This window comes from Delphinapterus leucas, chromosome 10 (assembly GCF_059928025.1).
Source record: "Delphinapterus leucas isolate spDelLeu-1000000601 "Yukka" chromosome 10, BTC_Dleu_Yukka2, whole genome shotgun sequence".
Lineage (NCBI taxonomy): Eukaryota > Metazoa > Chordata > Mammalia > Artiodactyla > Monodontidae > Delphinapterus > Delphinapterus leucas.
The window spans coordinates 70,006,255-70,030,278 of record NC_143138.1 but is presented as its reverse complement, the minus strand read 5'-3'; the positions used below and the strand labels follow the sequence as shown (position 1 = coordinate 70,030,278).

The 24,024-nt window shown below is 41.3% G+C and overlaps 1 protein-coding gene across 1 annotated transcript in view; it reads left to right on the top strand.

Annotated features, from left to right (window-relative positions):
• Positions 1 to 24,024, top strand: part of CHDH (choline dehydrogenase) — a 77,311-nt gene that overhangs the window by 25,804 nt on the left and 27,483 nt on the right. The window contains exons 2-5 of the mRNA XM_022572860.3: positions 17,511 to 18,268; positions 18,908 to 19,059; positions 19,815 to 19,944; positions 20,905 to 21,039. Coding sequence (XP_022428568.2) covers positions 17,566 to 18,268; positions 18,908 to 19,059; positions 19,815 to 19,944; positions 20,905 to 21,039 — 1,120 coding nt within the window. The 5' untranslated portion in view covers positions 17,511 to 17,565. The remainder of the gene's footprint in view (positions 1 to 17,510; positions 18,269 to 18,907; positions 19,060 to 19,814; positions 19,945 to 20,904; positions 21,040 to 24,024) is intronic.

The window sequence follows — 24,024 nt, the reverse complement described above, 5'->3', positions numbered from 1 at the left end:
GGGGAGGGCGAAGGGTAAACTGGGACGAAGTAAGAGAGTGGCATGGACATATATACACTACCAAATGTAAAATAGAGAGCTAGTGGGAAGCAGCTGCATAGCACAGGGAGATCAGCTCCGTGATTTGTGACCACCTAGAGGGGTGGGATAGGGAGGGTGGGATAGGGAGGGTGGGAGGGAGACTCAAGAGGGAGGGGATATGGGTATATATGTATATGTATAGCTGATTCACTTTGTTATACAGCAGAAACCAAGACACCATTGTAAAGCAATTATACTCCAATAAAGATGTTAAAAAATAATAAAATAAAAATTAAAAAAAAGAAAGAGAAATATCGTATATTAACACATATATATGGAATCTAGAAAAATGGTACCGATGAACCGGTTTGCAAGGCAGAAATAGAGACACAGATGTAGAGAACAAACATATGGACACCAAGGGGGGAAAGCAGGGATGGGGTGTGGTGGTGGGATGAATTGGGAGATTGGGATTGACATGTATACACTAATATGCATAAAATAGATAAATAATAAACCTGCTGTAAAAAAATAAAGTAAAAAAACCCAATAGTTAAAAGAAATAATCACCTTTAAATTCATCTTTTCCTTATAGTTTTTAATTTATAGGGGACATATATGATTGCCAATTTAATTTGAGAATTTTAAGTTAAAATGCAAAAATAAATGCTTATAAATAAAGAATAAAATAATATTTAGGTAAATTGATGGTCTAAAGCCAAAAAAATAAAATAAAATAATGTGGGTTTTCTTTTTATGCAGACAGCATATATTTGAGTCTTGTTTTATTTTTTTAAATCCCATTTGGCAATCTGTGCATTTTAATTGAAGTATTTAGACTCTTCACAGTTCATACAATTATTGATATGGTTGGATTTAAATCTACTATTTTGCTGTTTGCTCATTTGTCCCATCTCTTCCTACTTTCTTCTACCTCTTTTGAATATTTTATTTTATTTATTACCACTACTTATTAGCTACAATTCTTTTTTTATTTAATTTTTTAGTGATTGTGTAAGGTTTTACAATATATAACTTAGCAATATATAACTTTAACTTAGCATACCTTCAAATAATATTATACCACTTCATTTCTGGTATAATAACCTTATAAAAGTATACTTATATTTCTCCCCTCTCCCATTCTTTGTGCTATTGTTGTTATATATATTTTAATGTTACATATATTATGAACACTATAGTATATTTTAGTACTTTTGCTTTAGATAGTCAATTATATTCTAAAGAGATTAAAAATACAGGGAGAAGTGTATTGTATTTACCCACTGTGGTAGGCTTAAACAATGGCCCCGCATGATATCCATGTCCTAACCCTAGAGTCTGTGAATGTTACCTTATGTGGCAAAAGGGACTTTGCAGATGAGATTCAGAATCTTGAGGTGGAGAAATTACCCTGGATTATCCAGGTGGCCCCAATGATGTAATCACAAGTATCCTAATAAGAGGTAGATACTACTACAGAAATAGGAGATGTGATGACAGAAACAAGAGGCTGCACTGATGCAAGAAAGGGGCTACTTTCTTGCAAGTAAGGAAATGCAGGTGGCCCCTAGAATCTAGAAAAGGCAAGGAAACAGATTCTCCTCTAGTGAGCTTCTAGAAGCAACCAGCCCAGCCAGCACCTTGACTTTAGCCCAGTGAAACTGATTTCATACTCTGGTTTCCAAAACTAAGAGAATAAATGTGTGTTGTTTTGAGCCACCATGTTTATGGTAATTTGTTACAGCAGCCATAAGAAACTAATACACCCACAATTTTTTACCATTTCCTATTGCTCCCCCTTTCTTTGTATAAATAGATTGAAATTTTTATCTGGTATCATACTCCTTTTGCCTGAGGAACTTCTTGCAGTGCACATCCAAGTGGTAATAAATTCTCTCAGCTTATGTTTCTCTGAAGATGTCTTTATTTCTCCTTCATATTTGAAATATCTTTACTGCATAGAGAGAATTCTGTTTACTGGTTGTTTGGGTTTTTTCCTCCCCTTTCAGTACTTTAAATTTGTCACTCCATTATCTTCTGGATTGTATATTTCCTTTATTTTTTTAATAAAAAATTTTGTATTGAAGTATAGTTGGTTTACAATGTTATGCTAATTTCTGGTATATAGCAGTGACAGTTAAACACATGTATACATTATTTTTTTAATATTCTTTTCCATTATACTTTATCCCAGGAAATTGGCTATAGTTCCCTGTGCAATACAGTAGGACTTTTGTTGTTTATCCATTTTAAATGTAATAGTTTGCATCTACTAACTCCAAACTCCCAGTGCATCCCTCTCCTTCCCCCCTCCCCCCTCGGCAACCACAATTCTGTTCTCTATGCCTGTGAGTCTGTTTCTGTTTTGTAGATAGGTTCATTTGTGCTATAGTTTAGATTCCACTTATAAGTGATATCATGTGGTATTTTTCTCTTTCTGACTTACTTCACTTAGTACGATAATCTCTAGTTGCATCCATGTTGCTGCAAATGGCATTATTTCGTTCTTTTTTATGGATGAGTAGTATTCCATTGTATATATTTACCACATCTTCTTTGTCCATTCATCTGTCAATGAACATTTAGGTTGTTTCCATGTCTAGGCTATTGTGAATAGTGCTGCTATGAACATAGGGGTGCACCTATCTTTTGGAATTATAGTTTTGTCTGGGTATATGCCAAGGAGTGGGATTGCTGGATCATATGGTAACTCTATTTGCAGTCTTCTGAGGAACCTTCATACTGTTTTCCATAGTGGCTGCACCAATTTACATTCCCACCAGCAGTGTAGGAGTGTTCCCTTTTCTCCAGACCCTCTCCAGCATTTATTATTTGTAGACTTTTTGATGATGGCCATTCTAACTGGTGTGAGGTGTTACCTCATTGTAGTTTTGATTTGCATCTCTCTAATAATTAGCGATGTTGAGCATCTTTTCATGTACCTATTGGCCATCTGTATGTCTTCTTTGTTGAAATGTCTATTAGGGTGTTCTGCCCACTTTTTAAAAATCATTTACAGGATTTATTTATTTATTTTTAATAGATCTTTATTGGAGTATAATTGCTTCACAATACCGTGTTAGTTTCTGTTGCACAACAAAGCAAATCAGCCATATGCATACACAAGTCCCCACATACACTCCCTCTTGAGCCTCCCTCCCATCCTCCCTATCCCACCCGTCTCATTCATCGCAAAGCACCGAGCTGATCTCCCTGTGTTATGCTGATACTTCCCACCAGCCAACTATTTTACATTCAGTAGTGTATATATGTCGTTGCTACTCTCACATTGCCCCAGCTTTGCCCTCCCACCCCATGTCATCAAGTCAATTCTCTATGTCTACCTCTTTAGTCCTGCCCTGCAACTATGTTCTTCAGATCCTTTTTTTTTTTTTTTTTTAGATTCCATATATATACGTTAGCATACAGTATTTCTTTTTCTCTTTCTGACTTACTTCATTCACTCTGTATGACAGACTCTAGGTCCATCCACCTCACTACAAATAACTCAGTTTTGTTTCTTTTTATGGTTGAGTTATATTCCATTGTATATATGTGCCACATCTTCTTCATCCATTCATCTATCAATGGACATCTAGGTTGGCTCCATGTCCTGGCTATTGTAAAGAGTGGGGCAGTGAACATTGTGGTGCATGTCTCATTTTGAATTACAGTTTTCTCAGGGTATATACCCAGCAGTGGGATTTCTGGGTCATATGGTAGTTCTATTTTTAGTTTTTTAAGGAACCTCCATGCTGTTTTCCATAGTGGTTGTATCAATTTACATTCCCACCAACAGTGTAGGAGGGTTCCCTTTTCACCTCACGCTTTCCAGCATTTATTGTTTCTAACTTTTTTGATAATGGTCATTCTGACCAGCGTGAGGTGATACCTCATTGCAGTTTTGATTTGCGTTTCTCTAATAATTAGTGTTGTTGAGCATCTTTTCATGTGCCTCTTGGCCATCTGTATGTCTTCCTTGGTGAAATGTCTATTTATGTCTTCTGCCCTTTTTTTAACTGAATTGCTTGTTTTTTTGATATTGAGCTCCATGAGCTGTTTATATATTTTGGAGATTAATCCTTTATCTGTTGTTTCATTTTCAAATATTTTCTCCTGTTCTAAGGGTTGTCTTTTTGTCTTGTTTATGGTTTCCTCTGCTGTGCAAAAGCTTTTAAGTTTAATTAAGTTCCATTTGTTTATTTTTGTTTTTATTTCCATTTCTATAGGAGGTGGGTCAAAAAGGATCTTGATGTGATGTATGTCATAGAGTGTTCTGCCTATATTTTCCTCTAAGAGTTTGATAGTGTCTGGCCTTACATTTAGGTCTTTAATCCATTTTGAGTTTATTTTTGTGTATGGTGTTAGGGAGTGTTCTAATTTCATTCTTTTACATGTAGCTGTCCAGTTTTCCCAGCACCACTTATTGAAGAGGCAGTCTTTTCTCCATTGTATGTTCTTGCCTCCTTTGTTGTAAATTAGGTGCCCATGTGTGCATGGTTTTCTCTCTGGGCATTCTATCCTGTACAATTGATCTAAATTTCTGTTTTTGTGCCAGTACCATACTGACTTGAGTACTGTAGCTTTGTGGTATAGTTTGAAGTTGGGGAGCCTGATTCGTCCAACTCCGCTTTTCTTTCTCAATATTGCTTTGGCTTCTGCCCATTTTTTTTTTTCTGCCCATTTTTTGATTGGGTTATTTGGTTTTTTGTTATTGAGTTGTATGAGCTCTTTGTATATTTTGGAGATTAAGCCCTTGTCTGTTGCATCATTAGCAAATACTTTCCCGCATTCTGTAGGTTGTCTTTTTGTTTTGTTTATGGTTTTGTTTGCTGTGCAAAAGCTTGTATGTTTGATTAGGTCCCATTTGTTTATTTTATTTTATTTTATTTTATTTTTTGCCTTGGGAGACTGACCTAAGAAAACATTGGTATGATTTATGTCAGAGAATGTTTTGTGTATGCTGTCTTCTAGGAGTTTTATGGTGTCATGTCTTATGTTTAAGTCTTTAAGCCATTTGAGTTTATTTTTGTGCATGGTGTGAGGATGTGTACTAACTCCATTGATATACATGGAGCTGTTCAACTTTCCCAGCACCACTTGCTGAAGAGACTATCTTTTTCCTATTTTATATTCTTGCTTCCTTTGTTGAAAATTAATTGGCCATAGATGTGTCGGTTTATTGCTGGGCTCTCTATTCTGTTCCATTGATCTGTATGTCTGTTTTTGTACCAATACCATACTGTTTTGATTACTGTAGCTTTGTAATATTGTCTGAATTCTGGGAGAGTTATGCCTCCTGCTTTGTTTTCTTTCCTTAGGATTGCTTTGGCAATTTGGGGTCTTTTATTGTTCCATATAAATTTTTGGATGATTTGTTCTAGTTCTATGAAAAATGTCATGGGTAATTTGATAGGGATTGCATTAAATATGTAGATTGCTTTGGGTAGTATTGCCATTTTAACATGCTCTTCCACTCCCAGAGCATGGGATATCATTCCATTTCTTTGAATCCTCTTTTATTAATGTTTTATAGTTCTCAGCATATAAGTCTTTCACCTCCTTGGTCAGGTTTATTCCTAGGGGTTTTTTTTTGTTGTTGTTGTTGGGTTTTTTGGTGCTATTCTAAAAGTTATTTTTGTTTCCTATTCTATTCCTTTATTTATTTATTTATTTTTAAATTCCTGTATTCTTTTATTTATTTTTCTTAACATCTTTTTTGGAGTATAATTGCTTTACAGCGGTGTGTTAGTTTCTGCTTTATAACAAAGTGAATCAGCTATACATATACATATATCCCCATATCGCCTCTCTCCCACCCTCCCTTTCCCACCCCTCTAGGTGGTCACAAAGCACCGAGCTGATCTCCCTGTGCTATGCAGCTGCTTCCCACTAGCTATCTGTTTTATATTTGGTAGCGTATATATGTTCATGCCACTCTCTCACTTCGTCCCAGCTTACCCTTCCCCCTCCCCGTGTCCTCAAGTCCATTCTCTATGTCTGTGTCTTTATTCCTTTACTGCCCCTAGGTTCTTCAGAACCTTTTTTTTTTTTTAATTCATATATATGTGTTAGCATACGGTATTTGTTTTTCTCTTTCTGACTTACTTCACTCTGTATGACAGACTCTAGGTCCATCCACCTCACTACAAATAACTCACCTTCATTTCTTTTTATGGCTAAGTAATATTCCATTGTATATATGTCACATCTTCTTTATCCATTCATCTGTTGCTGGACACTTAGGTGGCTTCCATGTCCCAGCTATTGTAAATAGAGCTGCAATGAACATTGTGATACATGACTCTTTTTGAATTACGGTTTTCTCAGGGTATATGCCCAGTAGTGGGATTGCTGGGTCGTATGGTAGTTCTATTTTTAGTTTTTTAAGGAAGCTCCATACTGTTCTCCATAGTGGCTGTATCAATTTACATTCCCAGCAACAGAGCAAGAGGGTTCCCTTTTATCCACACCCTCTCCAGCATTTATTGTTTGTAGATTTTTTGATGATGGCCATTCTGACTGGTGTGAGGTGATACCTCATTGTAGATTTGATTTGCATTTCTCTAATGATTAGTGATGTTGAGCATCGTTTCATGTGTTTGTTGATAATCTGTATATCTTCTTTGGAGAAATGTCTATTTAGGTCTTCTGCCCATTTTTGGATTGGGTTGTTTGTTTTTGATATTGAGCTGCATGAGCTGCTTGTAAATTTTGGAGATTAATACTTTGTCAGTTGCTTCATTTGCTAATATTTTCTCCCATTCTGAGGGTTGTCTTTTCATCTTGATTATTGTTTCCTTTCCTGTGCAAAAGCTTTTAAGTTTCATTAGGTCCCATTTGTTTATTTTTGCTTTTTTTCCATCTCCCTAGGAGGTGAGTCAAAAAAGATCTTGCTGTGATTTATGTCATAGAGTGTTCTTCCTGTGATTTTCTCTAAGAGTTTTATACTGTCTGGCCTTACATTTAGGTCTTTAATCCATTTTGAATTTATTTTTGTGTATGGTGTTAGGGAGTGTTCTAATTTCATTCTTTTACAGGTAGCTGTCCAGTTTTCCCAGCACAACTTATCCAAGAGGCTGTCTTTTCTCCATTGTAATTCTTACCTCCTTTATCAAAAATAAGGTGACCATATGTGTGTGGGTTTATCTCTGGGCTTTCTATCCTGTTCCATTGATCTATATTTCTGTTTTTGTGCCAATACCATACTGTCTTAATTACTGTAGGTTTGTACTATAGTCTGAAGTCAGGGAGCCTGATTCCTCTAGCTCTGTTTTTCCTTTTCAAGATTGCTTTGGCTATTCGGGATCTTTTGTGTTTCCATACATATTGTGAAATTTTTTGTTCTAGTTCTGTGAAAAATGCCAGTGGTAATTTGATAGGGATTGCATTGAATCTGTAGATTGCTTTGGGGAGTATAGTCATTTTCACAGTGTTGATTCTTCCAAGAACAATCCAAGAACATGGTGTATCTCTCCATCTCTTTGTATCACATTTAATTTCTTTTATCAGTATCTTATAGTTTTCTGCATACACGTCTTTTATCTCCTTAGGTAGGTTTATCTAGGTATTTTATTCTTTTTGTTGCAGTGGTAAATAGGAGTGTTTCCTTAATTTCTCTTTCAGATTTTTCACCATTAGTATATAGGAATGCAAGGGATTTCTGTGCATTGACTTTGTATCCTGCTACTTTATCAAATTCATTGATTAGCTCTACTAGTTTTCTGGTAGCATCTTTAGGTTATACTGTCTTGTCATTTGCAAACAGTGACAGTTTTACTTCTTCTTTTCTGATTTGGATTCCTTTTATATCTTTTTCTCCTCTGATTGCTGTGGCTAAAATTTCCAAAACTATGTTGAATAATAGTGGTGAGAGTGGACAATCTTGTCTTGTTCCTCATCTTAGAGGAAATGGTTTCAGTCTTTCACCCCTGAGAATGATGTTGGCTGTGGGTTTGTCATATATGGCCTTTATTATGTTGACGTAAGTTCACTCTATGCCTCTTTTCTGGAGGGTTTTTATCATAAATGGGTGTTGAAGTTTGTCGAAAGCTTTTCCTGCATCTGTTGAGATGATCATATGTTTTTTCTCCTTCAGTTTGTTAATATGGTGTATCATATTGATTGATTTGCATATATTGAAGAATCCTTGCATTCTTGGGAAAACCCCACTTGATCGTGGTGTATGATCCTTTTAATGTGTTGTTGGATTCTGTTTGCTAGTATTTTGTTGAGGATATTTACATCTATGTTCATCAGTGATATTGGCCTGCAGTTTTCTTTCTTTGTGACATCTTTGTCTGGTTTTGGTATCGGAGTGATGGTGACCTCGTAGAATGCGTTTGAGAGTGTTCCTCCCTCTGCTATATTTTGCAAGAGTTTGAGAAGGATGAGTGTTAACTCTTCTCTAAATGTTTGATAGAAGTTGCCTGTGAAGCCATCTGGTCCTGGCCTTTTGTTTGTTCGAAGATTTTTAATCACAGTTTCAATTTCAGTGCTTGTGATTGGTCTGTTTATATTTTCTATTTCTTCCTGGTTCAGTCTCAGAAGGTTGTGCTTTTCTAAGAATTTGTCCATTTCTTCCAGGTTGTCCATTTTATTGGTATATAGTTGCTTGTAGTAATGTCTCATGATCGTTTTTATTTCTGCAGTGTCAGTTGTTACTTCTTTTTCTTTTCTAATTCTATTGATTTGAGTCTTGTCCCTTTTTTTCTTTATGAGTCTGGCTAATGGTTTATCAATTTTGTTTATCTTCCTCAAAGAACCAGCTTTTAGTTTTATTGATCTTTGCTATTGTTTCCTTCATTTCTTTTTCATTTATTTCTGCTCTGATCTTTATGATTTCTTTCCTTCTTCTAACTTTAGGGTTTTTTTGTTCTTCTTTCTCTAATTGCTCTAGGTGTAAGGTTAGGTTTTTTATTTCAGATGTTTCTTGTTTCCTGAGGTAGATTTGTATTGCTATAAACTTCCCTCTTAGAACTGCTTTTGGTGCATCCCATAGGTTTTGGGTCATCATGTTTTCATTGTCATTTGTTTCTAGCTGTTTTTTGATTTCCTCTTTGATTTCTTCAGCGATCTCTTGGTTATATAGTAGTGTATTGTTTAGTTTCCATGTATTTGTATTTTTTACAGATTTTTTTCCTGTAATTGCTATCTAGTCTCATAGCGTTGTGGTAGGAAAAGATACCTGATACCATTTCAATTTTCTTAAATATACCAAGGCTTGCTTTGTGACCCAAGATATGATCTATCCTGGAGAATGTTCCATGAGCACTTGTGAAGAAAGTGTAATCTGCTGTTTTTTTGGATGGAATGTCCTATAAATATCTGTTAAGTGCATCTTTTTTAATGTATCATTTAAAGCCTCTGTTTCCTTATTTATTTTCCTTTTGGATGATCTGTCCATTGGTGACAGTGGGGTGTTAAAGTCTCCTACTATGATTGTGTTACTGTCGATTTCCCCTTTCATGGCTGTTAGCATTTGCCTAATGTATTGAGGTGCTCCTATGTTGGGTGCATAAATTTTTACAATTGTTATATCTTCTTGGATCGATACATTGATCATTATGTAGTGTCCTTCTTTGTCTCTTGTAATTGTCTTTACTTTAAAGTCTATTTTGTCTGATATGTGAATTGCTACTCCAGCTTTCTTTTGATTTCCATTTGTATGGAATGTCTTTTTCCATCCCCTCACTTTCAGTTTGTATGTGTCCCTAGGTTTGAAGTGGTTTTCTTGTAGACAGCATATATATGGGTCTCATTTTTGTATCCATTCAGCCAGTCTATGTCTTTTGGTTGGAGCATTTAGTCCATTTACCTTTAAGGTAGTTATCAATATGTATGTTCCTATTACCATTTTGTTAATTGTTTGGGGTTTGTTATTGTAGGTCTTTTCCTTCTCTTCTGTTTCCTGCCTAGAGAAGTTCCTTTAGCATTTGTTGTAAAGCTGCTTTGGTGGTGCTGATTTCTCTTAGTTTTTGCTTGTCTGTAAAGGTTTTAATTTCTCTGTCTATTCTGAATGAGATCCTTGCTGTGTAGAGTAATATTGGTTTTAACTTTTTCCCTTTCATCACTTTAAAATTGTCCTGCCACTCCCTTCTGGCTTGCAGAGTTTCTGCTGAAAGATCAGCTGGTAACCTTATGGGGATTCCCTTGTATGTTATTTGTTGTTTTTCCCTTCCTGATTTTACTATTTTTTTTTGTATTTAATTTTTGATAGTTTGATTAATATTTGTCTTGGCATGTTTCTCTTTGAATTTATCCTGTATGGGACTCTCTGCACTTCCTGGACTTGATTGACTATTTCCTTACCCATATTAGGGAAGTTTTCAATTATAATCTCTTCAAATATTTTCTCAGTCCCTTTCTTTTTCTCTTTTTCTGGTACCCCTATTATTTGAATGTTGGTGCATTTAATATTGTCCCAGACGTCTCTGAGACTGTCCTCAATTCTTTTCATTCTTTTTTCTTTATTCTCCTCTGTGGTAATTATTTCCACTATTTTATCTTCCAGGTCAGTTAAACATTCTTTTGCCTCAGTTATTCTGCTATTGATTCCTTCTAGAGAATTTTTAATTTCATTTATTGTGTTGTTTATCATTGTTTGTTTGCTCTTTAGTTCTTCTAGGTCCTAAAAGTTTTTTTTTTTTTACATTCCCTTTCTGATATTTCATTGTTAGTGTAAAGAAATGTGGGGAGGGGAGGGATAGTTTGGGAGTGTGGGATTGACATTTACACACTGCTATATTTAAAATAGATAACCAACAAGGATCTGCTGTTGAAAAAAATGCAAACAATTTCTGAATGTTAATCTTGTATCCTGCTACTTTGCTGAATTCATTTATTAGATCTAGTAGTTTTTGTTGAAGTTCTTAGGGTTTTCTATATCTAGTATCATGTCCTCTGCATATAGTGTCAGTTTTACCTCTTCCTCTCCAATCTGAATACGTTTTATTTACTTTTTTCTTTTCTGATTGCTGTGGCTGGGACTTCCAATACTATGTTGAATAGAAGTGGTGAGAGTGGGCATCCTTGTCTTGTTCCAGATTTTAGCAGGAAGGGTTTCAGCTTTTCACCATTGAGTATTATATTGGCTGTGGGTTTGTCAGAAATGGCTTTTATTATGTTGAAATATGTTCTCTCTGTACCTACTTTGGTAACAGTTTTTATCATGACTGGATGTTGAATTTTGTCAAATGCTTTTCTGCATTTATTGAGATGGTCATGTGGTTTTTGAATTTTCTTTTGTTTATGTGGTGTATTACATTGATTGATTTGCATATGTTGAACCACCCTTTTGAACTTGGGATGAATCCCACTTCATTGTGGTGTATGACCTTTTTTGTGTGTTGTTGGATTTGGTTTGCTAACATTTTGTTGAGGATTTTTGCATCTATATTCATCAAAGATATTGATCTGTAATTTTCTTTTTTGGTGGTATCATTGTCTGGTCTTGGTATCAGGGTGATGGTGGCTTAATAGAATGTCTTTGGGAGTGTACCCTGCTGTTGAATCTTTTGGAAGAGTTTGAGAAGGATCACTATAAGTTCTACTTTGTATGTTAGGTAGAATTCGCCTGTGAAGCCATCTGGGCCTGGACTTTTGTTCATAGGGAGTTGTTTTGTTTTGTTTTGTTTGTTTGTTTTTATAGATTCTACTTCATTTCTATTGATCAGTCTGTTCAAATTAACTATTTCTTCTTGATTTAATTTTGGTGGGCTGTATATTTCTAGAAAGTTGTCCGTTTCTTCTTGGTTGTCAGATATGTTGTCATATAATTGTTCATAGTATTCTCTTATGGGTTTTTTTTTTAATTAAAAAAATTTTTTTTTGGCCACACCATGCATCTTGTAGGATCTTAATTCCCCAGCCAGGGATCAAACTTGGGCCCACAGCAGTGAAAGTGTGAAGTCCTAATCACTGGACTGCCAGGGAATTCCCTCTCTTATTTTTTTTTTTTTTTCTTTCTTGTATTTCTGCAGTATCAGTTGAGATTTCTCCTTTTTTATTTCTTATTTTGTTTATTTGGGTTCACTCTCTTTTCTTCTGGTGAGCCTGACCAGAGGTTTGTCAATTTTGTTTACCCTTTCAAAGAACCAGCTCTTGACTTTATTGATTTTTTTTCTATTTTTTTAATCTCTATTTTATTTCCTTCTGCATCTTTATTATTTCCTTCCTTTTGCTGACTTTAGGTTTTGTTTGTTTTTCTTTTTCTAATTCTTTTAGGTGGTGTGTTAGGTTGTTTATTTGAGATTTTTCTTATTTTTTAAGGAAGGCCTGTATCACTATGAACTTCCCTCTAAGAACTGCTTTTGCTGCATCCCATAAATTTTGTATGATTGTCTTTTCATTGTCGTTTGTCTCAAGGTATTTTTAAATTTCCTTTTTGATTTCCTTGTTGACCCATTGGTTTTTTAGTAGCATGGTGTTTGGTCTCCATGAAATTATTTTTTTCTCATTTCTTTTCCTGTGGTTGATTTCTAGTTTCATGCCGTTGTGGTCAGTGAAGATGCTTGAAATAATTTCTATACTCTTTAATTTGCTGAGATTAGTTTTGTGCCCTAGTATGTGGTCAATCCTAGAGACTGTCCCATGTGCACTTGAAAAATATGTGGGGTTTTCTTTGATGTAATATCCTGAAAATATCAATTAAATCTGTTCTGTTGTATCATTTAGGATCTCTGTTGCCTGATTGATTTTCTGTCTAGGAGATCTGTCCACTGATGTGAGTGGGGTGTTAAAGTCTCTTATTTCATTCCCATCAGTTTCTCCTTTTATGTCTGTTAGTATGTGTTTTATGTATTTGGGTGCTCCTATATTGGGTGCATATATGTTGACAAGTGTAAAATCCTCTTCTTGTATTGATCCTTTTACCATTATATAGTGTTCTTCTTTATCTTTCTCTGTGGCCTTTGTTTTAAAATCTATTTTGTCTGATATGAGTATTGCAACTCTCGCTTTCTTGTCATTTCCGTTTACATGAAATATCTTTTTCCATCCCTTCACTTTGAATCTATGTGTGTCCTTTGCTGTAAGGTGGGTCTCTTTTAGGCAGCATATTGTAGGCTCTTGTTTTTTTTAATCCAGTCTGCCACTCTACATCTTCTAATTGGAGGGTTCAGTCCATTGACATTTAAGGTAATTATTGATATGTATGTATTTATTGCCATTTTAAATCTCGTTTTCCAGTTGACTCTATGTTTCTTTTTTGTTCCTTTTTCTTTTTGTGGTTTGATGATTGCCTTTTATTTTATACTTGTGTTCTCTTCTTTTTGTTTTTTGTGAATCTATTGTATGTTTTTGATTTGTGGTTGCCCTGTTTTTCAAGTATGTTAACCCCTTCCTGTATCTTCTTGCTTTTGACTTATAGCCTTATAGGTTCAAACACATTCTTAAAAATAAAACAACTGCACTTTCTTACTCTCCTTCCCCACGTTTTATGATTTTCATGTCCTTTTTTACATTTTCATGTTTATCCTTTTGCTGTTCTTTTGTTTATCATCACTTTCACAAATAGGTTTTTGTTTTTGTTTTTTCCTTTTTGATCTGTATACTGGCTACTTTAAGTGATTTACTTTCCAATTGTGATTTCCTTCTTTATATATCTTCTTGCTTCTTTTCTATCTAAAGAAGACCTTTCAATATTTCTTTTAGGCTAGGTTTAGTATTGCTGTATTCTTTTAGTTTTTGCTTGTCTGAAAAATTCTTTAATTTTTCTCCTATTCTAAATGATATTCTTGCTGGTTAGAGTATTCTAGATTGCAGATTTTTCTCTTTTAAGGCTTTAAAAATATTTTGCCACTCCCTTCTGGCCTGCAGTGTTTGTGTAGAGAAATCAGCTGATAGCCTTATGGGGTTTCCCTTGTAATTAACTCTTTGTTTTTCTTTTGCTGCCTTTAGAATCCTCTCTTTATCTTTAACTTTTGCCATTTTTATTATCATATGTCTTGGTGTAGGTCTGTTTGGGTTCATCTTGTTTGGGATCTTCTGTGCTTCCTGTACCTGGATATCTGTTTCCTTCTTTAGGTTTGGGAAGTTTTCAGCCATAATTTTTTCATATACATTTTCAATCCCCTTTTCTCTGTCTTCTCCTTCTTCCCTGTTATGTGTAGATTGGCACGCTTTATGTTATCTTATATTGCTTTCATTTGGCTTTCTGTTTGCTGTTTTGATTGGGTAATTTCCATTATTCTGTCTTCCAGATCACTTATTCTTTCTTCTGCATTGTGCATTCTGCTATTCATTGCCTTCAGCTCAGCTTTCATCTTAGCAAATGAATTTTCTAATTTTTCCTGGCTTCTCCTTATAGTTTCTAGTTCCTTTTTTACAGTAATCTGCATTTCTCTGATAGCCTTTCTTAATTCCTTCAGTATTTTCATTTTCACCTCCTTTTTTTAACATCTTTATTGGAGTTTAATTGCTTTACAATGTTGTGTTAGTTCACCTCTTTTTTGAATTTGGTGTCTGTTAGACTGAAGAGGTCTGTTTCATTGCTTGTTCCTTCAGGGGAATTCTCTTGGTCTTTTAACTGGGAGTGGTTCCTCTGCTTCTTCATTTTGCTTATATTTCTCTTACTCTGTGAGTTTAGGAGAAACAGCTATCTACTGTAGTCTTGGAGGGCTATTTATATGCGGGAGCATCCCTATGTGGCACGTGTGGGTTTAATATTTTTTTGGTGTGAGGGCTGTTTTTGGTTTGGATGCTTGCTGTCTGTTTCCTCAGCGTGTACTGGCCGTTATCCCCTTGACAGGGGGTGTGCAGGTGTGTGGTCCACGCGGGCTCCCAGGAAGGCAGGGGCAGTGTTTGGTGCCCAGTCAAGGGATCCTCCGTGGCAGCAACGGTCCATGCCCGTCTCTGGAGTCCAAGGTGGCAACGGTGGCTCGCACCTGCCCTCAGAGTTCCAGTAGGCGGTGCCCTACATGGAGAAAGAAGCTCCTATGGCGGCCCTGCCCCTCTCTTTGCACGCCACGCAACAGTGGCGCCTTGCCTCTCTGGCAGGCTCAGGCTTCTTCCCATACTCCCTCAGTTGTGGTGAGCACACCCTGGCCCCCACAGGCTTCCTTGACACAGCCAATCCCAGTCCTCTCCCTGGTCTGACCTCTGAAGCCCAAGCCTCAGCCCTCAGTCCCTGCCGCCAGTGAGGGGACTTAGCAGTGTGCAGAAACATTTCCTTTTTCACAGCTCCCTCCTGGGGGCACAGGTCCTGCCCCAATTCCTTTCTCTCTCTCTCTCTCTTTTTTTCTTTTGTCCTACTCACTGATGCGGAGATTTTCTTGCTCTTTTGGAAGCCTGAGGTCTTTTGCCAGCGTTCAGTAGGTATTCTGTGAGAATCGTTCCATATGTAGATGTATTTTTGATGTATTTGCAGGAGAAGGTGAGCTTCCTGTCCTACTCCCCCACCATCTAGATCCAATCCTGTATTGTAAATTTTCTGATGAGAAGTTGCAGCCACTCTTAAATTTATTCCTCTGTACATATGTTTTTTTTTGGGGGGGGGCAGCTGCTTTGATGATTTTTTTCTGGGGTTTCCGCAATTTGACTGTGATGTACCTAGATGTGTTTCTCTTTGTATTGATCTTGCTGAAGATGCTCTAAGTTTCTTGAATCTCTGGTGTTTTTGTCTTGCATTAATATTGGGAAAGTCTTAGCAATTATCTCTTCCGATAGCTTTTCTCCCCTGTTCTTTCTCTGTCCTTCTCTGCCTCTCTCTCCCCTTCTCCCTCTGCTTCTCCTCTCTCCCCCTCTTCTTTTTTCCCTTCATCCCTTTCCTACTTCTGGGACTCCAGTTGTCTATACTTTAGACAGTTTGATATCATCCCATGCTCTCAGTTGCTCTTTTCTCTCTCTCTCCCTTGAGAGAGGCACCTCGAGGTGCCACGATAGGTGCCTTCTTCTCTTTTTATTTCCTTTTGGATAATTTTTATTAACCTAATGTTCGGTTTCACTTATTCTTTGCTCTTCTGTGTCCAGTCAACTTATTCATTTCTGGTAATTTAAAATTGTTTTTTAATTTTTAGCAGTTCTGTTTGTGCCTTTTTTAATAGTTGCCAACTTTTTGCTGAAATTGCCTATCTGTTCAACATGTCCACCTTTTCAATTAAATCTTGTAAGATGTTAAACTTGGTTATTTTAAAGTCTTTGTTTGATAGTTCTAACGTCTGGATGGGTCCCCTTGGTCTGGTTCTGTTAACTACTTTTCTCTTTATAATGACTCATTTCTTTTTCTTATTTCTGTGTCTATTAATTTTTTTATTGAATGCGTGACCTTGTGTGTACCAGGATAGTAGGGACTGAGGTAAATAGCGTTTATGCCTAGAAAAGGGCATGCCTTTTATTCTATCAGGTCATTAGTGTGGAGTGTTGAGTCAACCCAGTTGGGAGTTGTGCTGTGGGCTGCTGCTGCCTTGTGCTAGCACGAGGCCTGGAGTGCTGGAAGGTTCTCAGAATTCCTGCTTCAGATTTAGCTTTTAGGAGGCCTTGCTGCTTCTTTCTCCTGTGCCTGCAGGAATGGGGTGGGGTGAGTGGGGTGGAACCTTTCTCTCCACTCTCACCTCTTAGTCTGCCTCCAGTGATAGGCTGCTGCTGTTACTTGATATAGGCTCGTGGAAGGGGTCGAGGGATTTATCAGGGTTTTGCTGAGGTTTTCCAGTTCTCCTGTTGCAACCTCAGTCTTGAGTGGGCCTTGTGTGCCTGAGCCTCATGGGTGGGGCTTTCTCAGAGGTTCCTGTGTCAGTGGAGGTCTTGGTGGGATATCTTGACTCTTTTCCACCTCTGTGCACTGAGCATGTTGGGATTAATATGAACATTGTTGGGAAAGGATCCTCCAGAAGTTATTGGTGTTTGTTAAAACTCCAGCACTCAACAGAGTGATCTTGAAAGATTGTAGCTCTGACCCCATCACCTGCTGAAAAGCCCTCTCATGCACTCTGGGGGGCCCTTAGGTCAAAGGCTTTGAGCTCTTTAGTCTCCAGCCTCTCACCATGACCTTCCTTTGGTTATTTATGTAAGTCTTGTCTGTCTCCCTAGTCCCAGACCATCAGTTTTGAGAGCAGATGCCTTGTTTTCTGAGTATTGCTGGAGAGGAAGTGGTGCCTGGCACGTGGTAGGGACTCAGCAACTGTCTTACTGTCTTGAACAGATGAGGAGTGAGGGTAAACCTGGAAAGCCCCTGTTTTCCAGCAGGTAGACTCCTGCCCGGCCTCCAGGTTCATGCACAGATGTCACAGGGAAGCCTTTCTGGGGACCTCCCCACTCCAGTGCCCCCAGCCGTGTGCTCGTCGGTCCCACAGGACTGATATTCCTGCTTGTGCTTCCGCTCGTTCCTCCTGGTTCCCCAGGGCGGGCAGTGACGTGCCAGCCAGGCCTGCCCCACCCAGCGCCCGGCAGGCACCTGGCGGGCCTGCAGGGGCCCTTTGCTGCCCTAGCTTTGGGCTGATTCTGCAGTGCATGCTGAGTTAAACGTTTCAAAGCCTCTTTTTCTGTTTTAGGGGAAGTGAATCATCACATTCGCCCCGTGGAAGTAAGAGGACTTGGGCTGGAAGCATGTGGTGCATCCTTCGAGGCTGGAGGCGAGGGAGCCTGGGCCCATGGGGAGCCCTGAGGCAGCACTGGCCCCGGGGCATCCGTGCTCTGGCCAGCGAGCGCCCCCGGATTGGGGGTGAGTACAGCCACGTGGTGGTGGGTGCGGGCTCCGCTGGCTGCGTGCTGGCCGGCCGGCTCACGGAGGACCCCGACAAGCGAGTGCTGCTGCTGGAGGCCGGGCCCAAGGATGTGTACGCGGGGAGCAAGCGGCTCCTGTGGAAGATCCACATGCCCGCAGCCCTCGTGGCCAACCTGTGCGATGACAGGTACAACTGGTGCTACCACACGGAGCCGCAGCCGGGCCTGGACGGCCGCGTGCTGTACTGGCCACGTGGCCGGGTCTGGGGCGGCTCGTCGTCGCTCAATGCCATGGTCTACATCCGTGGGCACGCCGAGGACTACGAGCGCTGGCAGCGGGAGGGCGCGGCGGGCTGGGACTACGCGCACTGCCTGCCCTACTTCCGCAAGGCGCAGGCGCACGAGCTGGGTGCCGGGAGGTACCGCGGCGGCGACGGCCCCTTGCGGGTGTCCCGGGGCAAGAGCGGCCACCCGCTGCACCGCGCGTTCCTGGAGGCGGCGCAGGAGGCCGGCTACCCCCTCACCGAGGACATGAACGGCTTCCAGCAAGAGGGCTTCGGCTGGATGGATATGACCATCCACGAAGGTAGCGCGAGGCCTCCGATTCCCCATCTCCCAGGTTCCTCCTCTAAAAACGAAACGCTGCTCTATCACAGTCCCGACCCTCCTGCCCCCACCTGTCATGGTCAGTAAGTGTGGACAGACTGGGACTGGTTTGAGGTGGAGGGGATATGACAGATTACACTGGCGACAGGCCACAGAATACCATTCAAAGCCAATGAGAAGTGACTCGGAGATGGTGACCCCTTGGGCATCCTCTGGCCCCTGTTGGTGTGGAATGAAGAGGCAGCTCTCCGGCCACACAGCCCCGAGTTTTAAAGCCTCACAGATGGGCGTACTGAGGCACAGAGCAGTGACGGGCCTTGCAGCAGGGCAGAGGCAAGGCCCGGGTGGACCCAGGGCTCTCATTATCAGCCACTCCTGGTCTCTGTCGTCCTGTCAAGGGTGAGGGATGTTTTCCCACCTGCATCCGGGGGCCCCAGGTAGATGTGGATGTCAGTTGGACAGGGTATTTTGGTCTCAGCCTTCCTTTGAAGGCAGAACTTGCACAGTCAGGGGAAGGACAAATTCCCTCTTTCTGCAGTCCTTCCCTACCTCCCCCTCCACGATAGGTGCCTAGGGAACAGGCTGGGGCTGTGACTGATCTCCTTGCTCTGTCCTGCAGGCAAGCGCTGGAGCACGGCCTGTGCGTACCTGCATCCGGCACTGAGCCGCCCCACCCTCACGGCTGAGACCCAGACATTTGTGAGCAGGGTGCTGTTTGAAGGTACCCGTGCAGTGGGTGTGGAGTACATCAAGAACGGCCAGAGCCACAGGGTGAGTGAATTACCACCACATGGGCAGCTCACATGGCAGGGAGGGAGTGGGCAGTGACCCCGTGGTCATGCTCAGTCAGTGTGGGTGGGCAGGAGTCATGTCCTTATCGCCATCAACATGATGATAAGGAGTGAGGGGCTGGTGGCAACAGCCTGAAAGACTGTCCCCAGGAGGTGGTGGCCTGGCAGAGGTGAGGAAGCCCCAGTCTAGCCACCTGCACAGGGCCCATGGTGCCCGGGCATGAGTGCCCCCATGAACCTCTTTCTGCTGTTGCCTTCCACACTTGTCCAGAAATTGATAGGTTTATATCAGAGGCTTTAAAAACCATACCTGTGATCACACTCCCTATTTCTGCACTGTGCTGTTTTCCACTTAGGAGCATGTGGGGATTGTTCTGCATCCCATGTGAAGATCTCTCTCACCATGTGCTTTATTTAAACTGCTTGTTTGAGTGCCTGCTTCCATTTATCTCATTTAAGCTCTACAGTCCTGTTTTTAAGACCATCGTTACTGTCAGGCTGTTGCAGAATATATCAGAGCATGAACCACACTTGATTTATGATCACACACACCCACAGCTGCACGTGTGGGCTACTTTCACCTAGTGGCGCCCAGAGCATCCTCTTCCTTGCTCTGGAGCCTGTGGGCAGGATCCCCACCCACCATGTGGGTGCGTCATGCCAAGGCCGTATTCTTGGGGTTCTGACTGGCTTTTCTGGGAAAGTGTGAGCTGCCTGGCCCCTCGCCTCTTCCAGGCTTTCGCCAGCAAGGAGGTGATCCTGAGTGGAGGTGCCATCAACTCTCCACAGCTGCTCATGCTGTCGGGCGTGGGCAATGCCGACGACCTCAAGCAACTGGGCATCCCGGTGGTGTGCCACCTTCCTGGTGAGCTCCCTTCCCCACTGCGCCCCAGAGGTGTCCCTGTTAAATAAAAGTTTATTATACTTTATTAGCATGGAGTGGGGAGGGGACAGGAGTCAGGGCCCCTCAGAACTGTCACATTGTTCCCACGAGCCTGAAGGTCCCCCAGGCCTCGCTGGACTCCTACCCCCAGCGAAACCCCAAGCTTTTGTGTCGTTTTCCTCCCTTCCCCAGACATCCCATCCCTCTCAGCAGCGAGGCACCTCTAGCAGGGAGCGTCTGCCCGTAAAGCCCACTGGGCCCGGCTCAGGCAGGTCAACAGGGCAGCCGTGTGGCAAGAGGGGTTGGGGCCTTTGTGTTTTCCGTCCTCAGGACACACTAGCTACCCTGACATGCTGTTCATGTTCAGATGGTTCTCCCGGCCTAATATTTATTTCATAGACTGTTTCTGATGCCCTTTGGAGCCTGTCCCTGTCCCTCTTGCCCTCTCTTATAACTCAAGCTCCCAGAGCTTGAAGCTTTATCATAAGAGGTCTTTGAAAGTGCTGGTCCATGACAGTGACCCGCCCAGTGTCCCCTTGAGCTTGGATGGGCTCATGCTGGGTCTGCACAGCGTGACAGGCCTGCTTCCCTCCTTCCCCAGGCCAGGGGTGAGGGTGCAGGGTCAGCCGTCCCGGGACAGCTCACTGAGTAGTGCCCGCTGGAGGCGTGGGCACTGCCCCGGTGGAGGGTGCTGGCTTAGCAGGAAGGCACCTGGATGGTTACAGGTGCTGCCCTGGGAGCGAGTGTCAAGGGCAGGCAGCTTTGGCAGCATCTGAGAGGGCCAGACATGGCTGGGAGTGAGGGAGTGGTGTCCCTGGGAATGAGCAGGAGCTGGCCTGGCAGATAAGTGGGTGGAGGAAAAGTTTTCAAAACCAGGGGATGTTGAGAGGCCAGCTAAGCCCCTTTGGGAGACATTTTCCTAACCAGCCCCTCTGGTTTCAGGAGTTGGCCAGAACCTCCAAGACCACCTGGAGATATACATCCAGCAGGCGTGCACCTCCCCCATCACCCTCCACTCAGCACAAAAGCCCCTGAGGAAGGTCCGGATTGGCCTGGAGTGGCTCTGGAAGTTCACAGGTGGGTGTGCTCATCCATGATTTTGGGAGAGAGGTTCTGTGGGCGGCACAGCCTCCCTCCTGAGGTGCTTAGCCCGGGCTGTGGCTCCAGATTGCTGGTTCAAAGCTGAGCTATGCCATTTATTTCAGCTCTCTGAGCCTCAGTTTTCCCATCTGCAAAATGGGGTATGCCGTTCCCGTGTGGCAGGTTGGTGTGAGGACCAGACGCGATACACAGGGCTTGCCCGGGGTGACTCTGCAGGGACTGGGTGCTGCCCTTCCTGATGGATGGATAGGGATGGCCTCATCCTGGACACTGCCTGGGGCCCAAGGGGCCAGGAGAAAATGCAGAGAAAGGGCACTTGATGGTGGACTACAGCTTCTATTTCTCAGCATTTTCCATGCGGTTTCTAGCTGGGTCTCAGAGTACTGAGTTTGGCCAGGAAGTAGTGCTTCGAAATCTTATTCACTCAGCATGCATTTCTCGCACACCTACCGTGTGCTGTGCTACATGGTGAGAAGTGCTAATAAGGCAGGTTTTCTTAGGGAGTTTACGCTCTAGTGGAGACAATGGAAGGAAACTAAGTAAACATGCTAAGTTTTAAGTACAGTGAAGGAATAATTAGGATGTTAAACTGGAGAATGGTGGCAGGGGGTCTGTTAGGCAGGAAGAATACGTGCAAAAGGCCCCGGGGCTAGGCATTGGGTGTGCTTGAAGAATGAATTTGTTGGGCCAGGGAGACTGCAGCACCTTGAGGAGGAGGCGGTGCAGGTGTTGCAGGGCCTTCCAGGGCCGGAGAGTAAGCTCTTGTCTAACACTCGGAAAGGAACTGTCCGATGAGACACACGTACTGACAAAGCAAAAGACTTTATTGGGAAGGAACCCCAAGGCAGAGAGCCTGGGGGAACCCAGGAGAACCGCTCTGCCACGTGCCTCGCAGGCTCAGGTTTTGTGGTAATGGGTTAGTTTCTGGGTTGTCTCTGGCCAGTCGTCTCGCTTGGCCCACAGTCTGATTCAGGGTCCTTCCTGGTGGTGCGTGCGTCTCTCAGCCAAGATGGATTCCAGCGAGAAGGACTCTGGTAGATCGGTCTTCTCCTCCTTCTTCTGCCCCTCCCAAATTCTCCTGGGAGATATGCTAGCTTTACTGTTGAGACTTCTCGTTTTGATGCTAATGCCTCTCAAATTATGAAAATTATTAATATTACTGCCGTTAGTGAAATAAATGAGCCTATGGATAAGACAGTATTTCATTTTGTGTATGCATCTGGGTAGTCGGAATATTGTCATGGTATTCCAGATAGACCTAGGAAATGTTGTGGGAAGAAGGTTGTATTTACAGCTACAAATATAATTACAAAGTGAATTTTTGCTCATGTTGAGTTGAGTGTATAACCTGAGAGAATAGTGGGAATCAATGTACGAAGCCTCCCATAATGGTGAGTACTGCTCCTGTTGATATGTAGTGGAAGTGTGCGACTACATAATATGTATCGTGAAGGACAATGTCTAGTGATGAGTTAGCTAGGACAATTCCTGTTAATTCACTTACTGCAAAAAGGAAAATGAAGCCTAGGGCTCATATTATGGTGGGAGATCATTTGATATTACCTCCATGAAGGGTTGCTAGTCAACTAAATACTTTTACTCCTGCGGAAATAGCAATAATTATAATGGCTGATGTAAAATATGCTCGTGTGTCGACATCTGTACCTACTGTAAACATACGGTGAGCTCATACAATGAATCCTAAAAATTCCATTGATATTATGGCTCATACTTACCTATATATCCAAAAGGCTCTTTTTTTTTTTCCTGAATAATAATTTACAATATGTGAGATTATTCCAAATCCAGGTAAAATCAGCATATAGACTTCAGGTTGTCCGAAGAATCAGAATAGGTGTTGATATAAGATTGGATCACCCCCTCCCGCGGGGTCAAAAAAGGTTGTGTTTAGGTGTCGGTCTGTTAATAGCATAGTAATCCTGGCTGCTAATACAGGTAATGATAATAGCAGCAATACAGCTGTAATTAAAACGGATCATTACAAATAGTGGTGTTTGATGCTGGGGTATAGTGGGTGGCTTTATATTAATAATTGTAGTAATAAAATTAATAGCACCTAAAATTGAGGAGACACCTGCTAGATGTCGGGAAAAGGTGGTAAGGTCTACTGAAGCTCCAGCATGGGCTAGGTTTCCAGCTAAGGGTGGATATACAGTTCAGCCTGCACCGCCACTGGCTTCAACTATTGATGATGCAAGTGGTAGTAGGAAGGAGGGTGGAGGTAATCAGAAGCTTGTATGGTTTATATGGGGAAAGGCTATATCGGGTGCCCCAGCATTAGTGGGACTAGTTAGTTTCTGAAGCCTCCAACTGTGATAGGCATAACTATAAAAAAAATTATTACAAATGCACGGGCTGTTACAAGTTCATTGTAAATCTGATCATCTCCTAGCAGTGTTCTAGGTTAGCCTAATTCAGCATGAATTAACAGGCTTAAGGCAGTGTCTACTATTCCAGCCCAAGCACCAAACAGTAAATATAAGGTACTGATATCTTTATGGTTAGTTAAGAATAGTCAGCTGTTTAAGAATGTAGGTAAAATGGCTGAGTAAGCATTAGACTGTAAATCTAAAGACAGGGGTTGAGTCCTCTTTTTGCCAAGTGCTGTGGTGAATTTTACATATTGAATTTGCAAATTCAGAGAAGCAGCTTCAATTCCGCTTTTTTTTTTTTTTTTTTTCTTGCAGCAGGAGAAGTAGATTGAAGCCAGTTGACTAGGGTATTTAGGTGTTAACTAAGTTTCGTGGGAAATGTAATCCCACCAATCTAGTGAGGATTTAGCTTAAATTAAAGTGTTTGATTTGCATTCAATTGATGTAGGATATAGTCTTGCAATCCTTATTGAGCAGGAATTAAGTAACTTATACTTGCTTAGTGCTTTGAAGGCTCCTGGTCTGTGTAACCTAAATTCCTAGTCCAATACTGAAAGGATTGGTGTAA